Raw genomic sequence first — 13,135 nt, forward strand, 5'->3', positions numbered from 1 at the left:
CGCTTCACAAACAAATCATGATTCACAAAAACTTTTGTACTAAAATTTATTCTAAATATAAGAGAAAAGATAGGAACCGTTGAAAGCACACGTACGCGAAAATCACCGGTCTCTCTCTTTCCTTTCTCTACCCCTCTCTTTCTCTAAGACAAAATGCATGTTTCATCTTAGGATAATAGTTATATATTTTAAATAATATATACAGGTGCTGGTCATATAATTAGAATATCATCAAAAAGTTGATTTATTTCACTAATTCCATTCAAAAAGTGAAACTTTTATAATATATATTATATTCATTCATTACACACAGACTGATATATTTCAAATGTTTATTTCTTTTAATTTGATAATTATAACTGACAACTAATGAAAACCCCAAATTCAGTATCTCAGAAAATTAGAATATTATTTAAGACCAATGCAAAGAAAGGATTTTTAGAAATCTTGGCCAACTGAAAAGTATGAACATGAAAAGTATGAGCATGTACAGCACTCAATACTTACTTGGGGCTCATTTTGCCTGAATTACTGCAGCAATGCGGCGTGGCATGGAGTCGTTCAGTCTGTGGCACTGCTCAGGTGTTATGAGAGCCCAGGTTGCTCTGATAGTGGCCTTCAGCTCTTCTGCATTGTTGGGTCTGGCATATCGCATCTTCCTCTTGACAATACCCCCACAAATTCATGTGCGTACGCACTTGTTGTGAATTAGGCGTAAGGTTTTTGTGGGAGGTTCAAATGAACGAATTGCAAAGGAAAAATCTATGCAATTATTAGTGAATGAGACCCAATGTTTGTGACAGAACTGTAAGAAACCGGCTGAATGAAATGGGATTTAAATATAAAAAAGCCAAACAAAAACCAGCACTAACACCAAAACAAGAAAACAAGGTTACAGTGGGCTAAGGTGAAGCAATCATGGAGTGTGGATGATTGGATGAAAGTGATATTCAGTGATGAATCACTAATCTGCATTGACCAAGGAGATGACGCTGGAACTTTTGTCTGGTGCAGTTCTAATGAAACATATAAAGATGACTGCCTGAAGAAAACAATCAAATTTCCCAACTCATTTATGATATGGGGTTGCATGTCAGTTAAAGGACCAGGGGAGATGGCAATCATTACCTCAACAGTCAATGCACAGGTGAAATTTTGGACACTTTTCTCATCCCATCCATTGAAGAGAAATTTGGTAATGATGAAGTCATTTTTCAGGATGACCAATGCATCTTGCCGCCACATTGAAAATGTATGGTGGAAATTAAAAAAACTTGTCCATGATAAGGCTCCATCCTGCAAAGCTGATCTGTCAACTGCTATTCGAGAAAGTTGGAACCAGATTAATGGGGAATATTGTTTTTCATTAGTGAAGTCCATGCCTCAAAGAATTCAGGCAGTCATAAAAGCCAGAGGAGGAGCAACAAAGTACTAACTATATTTACTTTTGCTGATGATTCCATATTTTTTTCTTCAACATTTGGTGATTCCATACTTTTTTCCTCTACTTGATCTGTAAAAACATATGCCATTAATAAAAAAAGTTAGTTATTTTGTTGAAGGCATGTTTAATGAAGCCAGAATGTTAAGCTATTTAACAAAATCTTTTTTGTGTCATATCTGTGATTTTTCTATTTGCTAGAAAGTAAAAACGCTTGATGAACTGATGTCAAAAAATATGCAATCAACACACTTGGATGATTCTAAGTGAAAAAAAATCATATTTATCAAATATACATATTTATGTATTTATTAAATATTAAAACAATTTACATATGTAATAAAAACTGTTATTTTGTGAAAATATATTTGGTCAGGAACAATTATGTTTTTAATATATTGTACTTACAATATATGACTACAGTGTGCTCTACAATTAAAAGGTTTATTAATGTAACTATTTCAGCACCAACTAATATTAAGTCAATGCCAGTTCTCAATAAACTGAATATTAAAATAGTAAACCTGAAGGGTGTTTAAAATACACTGCTCAAAAAATTAAGGGAACACTTAATCATCTCGGTTTAACAACATCAGTTAATCAGTTAACCTTCAGGAATATCCATCAATCCGGTAAAGAAGCATAAGTAATGCTGGTGCAGTGCAGCCCTCCTGGTGCATGATAATGCCCGGCCTCATGTGGCCAGAAAGCTTCTGGACGATGATGGCATTGATGCCATTGACTGGCCCTTACGTACCTCAAACCTAAATCCAATTGAGAACCTCTGGGATCTCATGTATCCGAAGCCGACAAGTAGCACCAAAAAAAAGCCATTATTCTGCATTCTAATATGCTGTCATCAGTCTCTTTAGGTTGTTGACATGGCTGATTAGCAGTATCCAAGGTGACAACCAATCAGCATCCCGCAAGTCATGCACAAGCGATTGCTCCCACCCTCTGGGCAGGGGATATGCCTCAATACAGGGCATACGCCTCAATACAAATTATAAAGAAACGCAGTGGAGTCTTGACAAAGTTAAGATATGCAACTGCAATATAAAAGGTACAGGATATTACAGCAGAGCATCATTTTTCAGGACGTCTCACATTTTAAAAAACGTGACCTTAAAATTAAATGACTTAATTGTTTTTCTAAACGATGTAAAAGCTTAAAAAACTTTCTCAGACTTTAAAAAAAGTTTTAATCGTGGATTTTGTGAACAAGCTCACGCAGACCGAACGAAAAACCTGTTTGTAAAGCAGACTGCACAAAATAGGCCTCGTACAAATATAAACAAATCATAAAATATAAATGTTCATACTGTTTATGTCATATCCGATCTGTGCCACATTGGAGGAAAAAATCGGAATTGGGTCACTATGTACATGCAGTGTAAATGCAGCCAGAGTCAATTACTAAAAAGGCAGACCACTAAAATAATTTTCATTTTTAATATTAATGTTATATTTTCACATAATGTTCTTTACATTATTAAGTAGAGCACGGTAAATCACAAAAAAATACTATTTATAAAGTGATTTCACAGTACCTGTGAAAACCCAACTAATCATTTTATATATATAGAATCAGTGAATATTTAATGTCTGTTTATGAAGTATTTACATAGACTTTCAATTATTGAGCGATTTTGATCTCATTAATTATTCACACATAAAACATGATGTACTGTCATGGTACATGGTGAGACACAAGGACAGAGGACCCAGGTGCAGACAGCGGGTAAGGGTTAACAAGACGTTTAATAAATAATAAAGACAAAACCAAAAAACCCACGAGGGGGTAACATAACAAAACAAGGGAATATAATAACATGACAAGACTGGACTAAGACTAACTAAACTTACACAAGAACTACAGTTAACACTTGACATAATTTACAAAATGACTACACTAGACTAAACTTGACAAGACACAGGGACTTACACCACATGAATCAAAATGAACCAGCACAGGACAGAAAACACAAGGGCATTATAAAGGGATCAAATCAAGAGGGAACAGGTGAAGGGCATGAAACAATAAACAAGCAATAACGAGGAGAGGGCGGGAACGGAGACGAGATCGGAGAGGGTGTATGGAAGGCCATAAGGGCCAAAATTACCCCTCTCCACATGAAACATGGGGTTCTGTCATGATCCTGCCACTGGACCATGAGAAACATGACATGATGCGGCAGAATGACATGTACACTTGGGTAGCCAGTTTCACATGCAAAAAAAGTTTCACATTTGCACATTCACATTCCACGATAAACTTGTACATTCTAAACTTTCAAAATATTTGTGCACAGTTGTACGTGTGTGAATTGTATTAAGCGTATTTTATGAGAATATCATTTTATTTTACGCATGTGAATTGTTTTTTTGCGAATGTATGCATATCATTTGTGCACGTGAATTAGCCTAGGTTTCATGCATGTGAAACTGGCTATGCAAGTTTCATGTTTTATGTGTGAATAATTAATGAGACTAAAATCGCTCTATATTCAATATAGCCAGAAGCGGGCTTGCTTGTGCGTGCCTGGGCCAGTTAACAATGATTGCTTATTGATTTGATATTGTCTTATGTTACAGGAATTGTTTTAAACAACTGAGTGTAGGTCACAAAGCAAATGTATACCGAAACCATATTTCAAATTGTTTATTTTGTAGATATATACAGTGGCTTGCAAAAGTATTCATCCCCCTTCATTTTATTCACATTTTGTTATGCTGCTGCCTTATCTTAAACTACTTTAAATGATTATCTTTTTACATTAATCTACACCATGCACAATAATGACAAAACAAAAAACTGATTTTTGACAGCTTTGCAAATTTATTAAAAATAAAAACAAAAATAAGTACATTGCATAAGTATTCATACCCTTTTCTGGGACACTTGAAATTTAGCTCAGAAGCATTAGTTTTGCTTGTTGATGTTTCTACACTTCGAGTGGAGTTAACCTGTGCCAAATTCAATTTTCAATGCACATACCTCTCTATAAAGGGTGCAAAAGCTGAAAATGCATATCAAAGTAAAAACCAAGACATGAGGTCAAAAGAACTGCCAGTAGAGCTTTGAGACAGGATTGTATCAAGGCACAGATCTGGGGAAGACGTCTGAAAATAATCTGCTGTATTCAAGGTTCACAGAGGCATGTAGCCTCCATTTATCCTCAATGAAAGAGGTTTAGAACCACCAGATCTCTTACTTGAGCTGACCTCCTGTCCAAACTGAGCCATCGATGGAGAAGGGTCTTGGTTAGAGCGGTGACCAAGAAGCTGATGATTACTCTGGTTGAGCTCCATGATCATATATGGAGATGGGAGAAACTTACAGAAGGACAAACATCACTGCAACACTCCACCAATCTGGGCTTTATGGCTTAGTGGCCAGACTCAAGCCTTTGCTCAGTGAAGACACATGGAAACTTGAAATATGCAAAAACGTACTTCAACGAATCTTTCAAACTGTCAGAAACAAGATATTCTGGTATGATGAATCTCAGATTCATGCATCATGTCTGGAGAAAAACAAGCACTGCTCAACACCTGTACAAAACCATCTTAACAGTAAAGTGTAGTGGAAACAGCATCATGATGTGGGGGTGTTTTTCAGCTTCAGGGACTGTACACAAAATAACGGAGATAATGATCATGAAAACCTAGCCCAGAACATGCAGAACCTCGGACAGGGCATAAGGTTCATTCTCCGACATGACAATGATCCTAAGCACACACCTAAAACAATGCAAGAGTGGCAGATGGACAACTCTGTCTATGTCCGTGAGTGGCCCAGCTAGTGCTTGAACCCAACTGAACATCTCTGTAGAAACCTGAAAATGTCTGTCTACTGATGATCTCCATCCAACCTGACAGAGTTTGAGAGGATCTGAGCAGAAGAATGGCAGAAAATTGCCAAATGCAGATGTGTAAAGCTTTTCACATCATACCCAAAAAGATTTGAGTCTGTAAAGGCGCTATAACCATTTTCTGAGTTGAGGGTATGAATACTTATGCAATGTACTTAATTTTGTTTTTTATTTTTAATAAATTTGCAAAGCTGTCAAAAATCAGTTTTTGTTTTGTCATTATTGTGCATGGAGTGTAGATTAATGTAAAAAAATAATCATTTAAAGTAGTTTAAGATAAGGCAGCAGCATAACAAAATGTGAATAAAATGAAGGGGGATGAATACTTTTGCAAGCCACTGTATCTTACAAGTGTTGTTGCTGCATGAACTTATGCAGAGCGCTTCTCGTTGCGGATCGCGCTCTTAATGCTTTTTTCATAAACACGTTCAATTGTTCAAACACGTTTCATTAACAAACACATCAATTGTTTAAGATTTATATTGAAGCTCAAAGATGAAAGTGTGCTCAATAGGTATGTGAGCTTAATAGGTATGTTTACAATCACAGGCAATTTGCGTTTAATAGGAAAAAAGATGAATAACGACAGTAAATTAATTATTGCATACCATATGCAGAGGTTAATAGGCAAAGTGGCTCCAAAATTGTTTTCCACTAAGCCAAAAGTTCATTGCAGTGTAATTACTTTATCCTTAAACTTGTAGAGATGTGGGAAAAAAATAACTAGGTGAAGTCTCTGTTGGTGAGTATCATAGGAGCAACTAGAGACCGGGTGTATAAGGTGAGACAGACCCAGCTGGATGAGATTTTAACCCAAACCACTGGCCATTTGCCTGTTACCACATTGTAGTCAGCATCAGGGCTGGGTGAACAATGAAAAAACAGGGTTAATAAAAAGGCAGAAAGAAATAAAACATAGATATGCCAGAATTAGCGAACTGCAACATATTACTGTAAAAACACTGTAAATATGCAACAATTAATTTTTCACCAACAAAAGCCTTCCATCATGATCCTCTGTCTTTTAAGTAAAGCGAAAAACATCAACATCTTCAGATGTGAATATTTTCTGTAATTCGCTTTTTGTCCTGAAGCACACATATTAAGAATTGATTTGGGGATTCCTGATCAGAATTACAAATGATTAGAATCAGATAATCAATATTTACTCAGTCCTATCCAGAATGTTTCTTTAAAAAGAGAAAGAACTTGTCCATGATATTCAATTTTTTTGAGATGCGCCTGTATTAAGAGTTCTAAAACTGAATAAAAATGATACTTAAGTTATATAAAACATTTTTTTTAAATTAAGCAGGAAGTTGTTTAAATTCAAATATAAGCTTTTTATCCTTTTTCTAACCCAGGATAGCCTACTAAATTAAACTAACAGCTTCTATTATTTCATTGACTTGAATGTATTACCTCCCGTCAGTCAAAACTGAATGACTTTGTATAGGTAATAAGGCTACCTAAGCATTAACTTGTTAAAAATAATTGTCAGTAGTCAGTAATTTTTTATTATTTAGGCTGAAACTTACTAACCAGTCTAACTAAATGAGCAAAGCTCATTCGCATGCTGTTCTTTTGTGGTTCACTGAGCTTTGAATGATTCACTGATTTCTTATTGATTAATTTTGTGAATGAATAGTACTGTTTAAACGAATCAGTTCAAATGCGTCATTTGTTTACGAGTCGTTCTGATACTGGCGAACTTGCTGTGTGTAAAGTAACACTGATTCAACGAGACACCTGCACCGCTTAAAACATTACACTGATGAACGCCACGGTGATTTAAGAACAATTTCAAGAAACTGAACGTATTTGAATACAAAAGAAACGATTTCACCCGAACAGCAGTGAAATGGATCTAATACAACTCATAATACAGTCTCACTGCACATTTACTGCAACTGCAGTTACAAAAAAATGACAGTCTATTAACTTTATGTGAAGACACTCAACATAACTCTGGTGACAGGCAGAAATTTGACGGAGGTGGCCGAGGGAAGCAGTGTGGCGCTAACTTCCGGGATGAAATACATCATCTCTGCTGCTCCCTATTAAGCACTGTATAAACTTTAAAATCTTTAAAATACTTTTACAAGCCTATTTCTGTGGACATCAATTGAAAATCATTTTAATCAGTTATTGGAGTTAATATTTCTGTCTCTGATTACTCATTTTGTACTACCATCATATTAGTATTTGTTGAATAAACAATGTACTTGCTAAATTAGATACCATAGCACTTAAACAGATATTCCGATTTCGTATCGTATGAACCAAAGCGTCTGAAAAATGTCCGTCCCTGCAGCCAGCATTTTCAAACAATAGCCTGGTGTTTCAGCGTTTAAACAGTTTATAACTAAAAATGTATATATTATAAAAAAATATGAATACTTTATCATCACCATGTTAAAAACTTAGCTGAAATTTCCAGAGCATTAGCAATCTTTTGCAAATATACTTTGTTAGAGTCGCAGCCACTGACCTGTACCAGTTTGTTAGAGTCATCATGATGTAGAGAGATGCCAGAAACAGCATGAAGTGAAAGAAGGCATAGCTGTATTGAACAGTGTCCTTTTCATTGTCCTCTGCATGTTTTTTTGTCATGACCACTGCCATCTCAGGACTTTGTGTATAGTTTTCATCTAGTGTGGTGGTGTCTTTAGTAGCTAGGGTTAGTTTATTAACTTGACTGGTGTTGGAAGAGCGTATACTGCCAAGAAAAAGAAAACAAAAAAGTTTAAAGTTGTGTTATTTGGGACCTATTAGCATGAATGTTGCCTCATTATGAGTATTTATAACGCACATATGAATGCCTTATTATGCATGACTTTTTGCAAAAGTTGTATTTAATTACACAACTAGTGTTTAGGTGTTTAGTTACCTCCTTCAGAAAACATTTTTTTTACCGATTTTGACACAATTTGTGTGTTGTGATTCGTAAATGACATGAGGTGTGGGGATGTAAGATTCGATCGTTTGGTTCCGTATTGTTTGGCATAGTATAATGTACAACAACCAACACTGCGTCTGTGACCTTTTACCACTGTAAAGACAGAAAAACTAGAATGTTAAATTTTTTGCCTTATCGTTCATGGCAGGTTTTTTCACATCTGTCATGTTGTAACAGACATTTTTTTTTAATCTGTAGCGGGCATAAGTGAAAACCCTAATCTAAAAGTGTCAGTAAATTATTTTATCAGAAATTGTTCCTAGGATTAAAAACAATGTCACAATCAATGCTCACAAAATAAACGTTTTTACAAATATCTCTATATGGCTGCCATTTCAATACTTCTGTAGATTAAAGCCATTTCAGTAATATGGGAAGTAGGGGTGCTGGCGATGCTCCCTGGTGTAGTGTCCAATAAATAAATTGTGCATATTAAAAATAAGTAAAAATGTTAATAATAAAAAGAATTAAATAATTTAATTAATTCATCTATTTAAATTAATTCAATCCCTTATTTTAAGCCACAGACAACAAAGACAATTTTGTCTCATGACAGTCAATTGTCTCAACACAACCTTTTCAAAAACACTTTTTTGTCGATCGACATGTGAGTTGCACACTCTGAATGAGGTTTACATGCACAGCTTTCACACACTAGCTGGCCTCTGCTGCGCTTGTTTTATTATTTAATCTGCCGCTCCCTGCGTTCCATTCCGAATGGCTCATCCCTCTGCTCTAATCCCTTCGAAGGGTTTACCTTCCAGAGTGAGAGCTTCAAAGGGTTGAACAGTGTAGGGGAGAAAACGAAAGGGTGTCTCTTGAAGTGCCCTTCTGCATTATAATCCTGTGCCCACGGATTCGGGCACTGGTTAAAACCCTAGGTCACTACACATTGGGGTACTAATGACTGATTTTCCTGTGACGTGAATGCTTAAGCGCATTGTGATACTTCACAGCTGGTATTTATCAACAACAGGCAAAACCAACATTGTTCTGATTTTATTTTTTAATTACTGGTTGAATTAAATTGAAAAAAATTATTATTCTGTTACATATCCGTGCAAAAATTCGGTCGATTTAATAAATGTAACTGTAAAGTAGATTGTATAATAACAATGTTTTTAACTACATCTCATGACCCATTTAAAACTTTGGTCTGGATGGCTGGCCATTCACAGCTCAGGACTTGAAAATGAGCTGTCTGAGGATGGCTGCATTCTATGGGGATTTAGAGTGGTGCTGGGGCGATCTTATAAGGGAAAAGAGATCCACATAGCTGAACCAGGGATCATTGCAAGCTTGAAAAGACATGCGTCTGGGGGCTAAATGTGGATTTTGAAAATAAAATCAGAAACTTGAAAACAGAGAAAGCAGCGAAGGGACTTTATCAGCAATTCACAACCAAAGGGCAGTTAGATTGTCTTTACTAATTTAATGGTATTGTTGCAGATTCTTTTTGCATGTAAATCATTATATTATTCTCTCCGTTATTTAAGGACAGTTCTGTGTAAACTGATATGGCATGCGCATGCCTGGTTTAATGTACTACCGTCTATGACATTCAAAAATTAATGTAAGTTTACATTTTGGCAATGATACCATGTATCGTATTCTTCTCTGTATGTACATAATATTAAACATTTAATAATTTTCCTCTTGTTTTGAAAATTATTTTATCCATGTAAAGCTGATTTGAAACAATGCAACATTGTAAAAAAGTGCAATATAAATAAACTTTGCAATAAGACATTTAGTTGCCAACTGCAAATACCCTAGATTCAACCAATTACTGTATATGATGGTTCCGGTGCATATGATCCATTTTGACTGCTTTGATAGTCATAAATGTTGCAATCTCCGAATCTCCCTCTGAATCTCTAACTACCCCTATACCCAATAACATATTGAGGCAATCTAGAATGTAGACTGTACTCTTTGTGTATCATACCTGGAATATAAAATGCAGAGAATGAAAATGGCCAGTCCGACGACGCTTTGAGCATCCCACCACTGCAAGTATGGGGCTGACTGCACAGTTTCCTCTGTGTCTACAATGATAACAGCAGTCTGTTTCTCAATCTCTGCTGAGGTAAGTGTAACAGAGGTAATCTGCTCAAAGATCCTGAACAGGCTTGGGTTGCAAGTGGGTTCTAGAAGATGATGAATTAACAACAATCAAACTGACATAAAACTTGTGAAAGAACTTGAGAGCTTTTTAAAATATTTTTTACAAACGTTTAAAATCATGGAAAAACATGTTTTTTTTCCTTTAACTTAAGGTTTCACATTGAGGTTATCGCTGAGCGATTCTATGCAAATATTAACCTTACCATGAAAGAAATTACCAAAGGTTTACACCACTGATAGTTCAGATGTCAATATTTGGTGGTTTAAATATGTTAAAAAAGTGTTTAAAGCATTTATTTTTATAGCATGATTTTTCATAGACTGTTATGGATGCGACACCTATGCTGATATTAGCTTAGTGTTCTATAAATTCTGTTATCATTCATTTTATTTGGATGGTCCGACTGCATTCGTAATGACTGTATTCTCTCAGACTGTTTTGAGGTGTAACTCTGGTGTGTTGGGCTTCCGGTTCCTGTCTGCATCGCTACCGGCGGTTTGTTTGTATCCCTGCACTTGCACTTATTGTGTAATTTCTGAGCACATATAGATGTAATTTACATGTATTGAGCTGTAATTTACATGTATTGAGCACTGTTTTTCACCACAGTTATAAATGCACTTGATAAAATACCTAAAAAGTATTGAGAAGTATTCATAGAAACATTAGTACATAGATGGGTTGATCTGAAATCATATTCAATAAGAATAATTACATATAAGTAGGTTTATGATGATAATTTGATTATTTGAAGAAGAATTGATGATTTAATGACACAATCTGTACATGTAACCAATGATTGTTCATATAAATGCACTTAATGTCACTTTAAGCATGTTTAAAGCACATTTGAGCACAATGTAACAAGGTAAAATCCAGTGATGTTTTTAGAGGCCTAGAGTTTGAAGCCTGTTGTGCTCTCTCTGAAACCTGGGGATTTTCCACTGTTTAAAAGTAACCATGATTACGCACGAACGCCACACCGTCTCATATGGAGACCATGGCTTGTTTGGTGGTCTCGTGTAGTAACCATTGTATGCAAATTATTTTAAAAATGATGTAATAACCAGCGTACCACCATTAGATACGTACCTTGTTACCTGGGACTTATTGGTGGCAGGCAATTAACAATTGGTTAATAAAAATAAGAGATAACAGGAAAATACCTGATTGGTTTCAGAAGAGACCACCTTTCAGAAATTTTACTATAACTATAGACTGGAAAACACTTGGTTTTTAGATGACTTGGAACATCTCACTTTGTTTGGCTCGAGCAAATAAAGTTAACTCCTTGGCACCCGGACCTTCTTTGTCTGAGAGATTTTTTGAACTACAAGACTGAAATTTTTCCACAACATATTTTGGTGCCGTGACCCGGATTGGAAAGAGACGGAAGACATCAGGAGGCTGCCTAGGACGGAGCATCCGGCTTGCTGCACAGATCAAGAGCAGGTGAGCATATTTTTGCTTCATAATTAAATTGTTAAAAAGTATTATCTGTGCAGTTTGCCGGAGGTGAGTTTTGGTTAGCACTGATGTCTATAAAGAGTCTCTCCTAAAAAGAAACCAAAATTAATTTACAAAAATTGCAGGAGGGTACCGGGTCTCAGGGTAAGGAATGAATGTGAATGAATGAATGATAACGTTATAGAGTTTAGATATTTATTTAAGAAGAAGTGCACTGCCTGCTTGGAGAAGGCACCTGCCTGTTATTGGAGAAGGCAGTTAAGTTATTGAATAGCCTGCTTGGAAAAGGCTGATATTGAAGATATTGATTATTGAGTCGCCTGCTAAGAGAAGGCCTACCTGCTTGGAGAGGGCACCTGCCTGTTATTGGAGAAGGCAGTTAAATTATTGAGTGACATGCTTGGAGAGGGCACCTGTCTGTTTTGAGAAGGCAGTTTATTTATTGTCCAAATTGAAGGGACATGTATTTGTCACGCAGAAGAGCTGCGTGTGAGTAAAATTAGATATCTGTTCTTTCTGTGTCTCTGTAGTGTTCTGTGTAAAACTTGAGAGTGTAAGGGAGGGAATTGTTGGCCACTTTCCCGGAAAGCGTGTGTGAGTGTTTGACCAGGCGTGAAGAGGCACAGAGGAACAATGAGAGATTTTTTTTGGTAGCAAGCACAAGTTGCGTATCCTCTAAAAATGATATTTTCATCTAAAGAAAATGAGTTTCAAAACTGATATGAGAATGTTTTTTGAGTGTTTTTTGCATTAAATAAAAGATTGCATTATGGAAAATATTCAAGAGACTGATATTGCATGTTGAAACATTGTGACCACAGTAAAAAAAAGAAAAAAAAAGAAAAAGGGTGTATATGGGACGACCAGGACATTGTCTTGCTAGAGCCCGCATAGGAAACGCCCAGAAAAAGATGGTGATATATTAGGGACGATCACGGCTGAAAGGCTGTGTGAGAGCCAACATAGGAACAAATCACCCAGGGTCACAATACGATGCATGTACTTTTAAGTCAACACATACTAGAACTTTTTTCTCTGGGGCATATTGGCTTGAAGAGGATACGATAGCTGATTTTTCTATTAAACAGAAGAGTAGTTTTAAGTTCATTTTCAAACTTCATTTTTTAAAACTTCTTTAGTGATTCTAACTACAGATCATTATTTAGTTTATTGTTTTAAGGCTTGGTTCTTAGCATTGGGTTTATAAGATTAATCACTCTAGCCTCATGCTTTGAGACCTCCCCTTTCCAAAGACAACCCTATTT

The 13,135-nt window shown here is 35.9% G+C and overlaps 1 protein-coding gene across 1 annotated transcript; it reads right to left on the reverse strand.

Moving 5' to 3' along the window:
- Positions 1–5,626: 5,626 nt before the first annotated feature.
- On the reverse strand, positions 5,627–10,435 carry si:ch73-267c23.10 (serine incorporator 3; the record flags this gene model as incomplete). Its single annotated transcript, XM_057361426.1, has 3 exons — positions 5,627–6,178; positions 7,808–8,035; positions 10,224–10,435. Coding segments are annotated over 3 exons (579 nt in total), but the record flags the coding sequence as incomplete, so codon positions are not given.
- Positions 10,436–13,135: the final 2,700 nt, after the last annotated feature.

Source organism: Triplophysa rosa, linkage group LG20, assembly GCF_024868665.1.
Source record: "Triplophysa rosa linkage group LG20, Trosa_1v2, whole genome shotgun sequence".
Lineage (NCBI taxonomy): Eukaryota > Metazoa > Chordata > Actinopteri > Cypriniformes > Nemacheilidae > Triplophysa > Triplophysa rosa.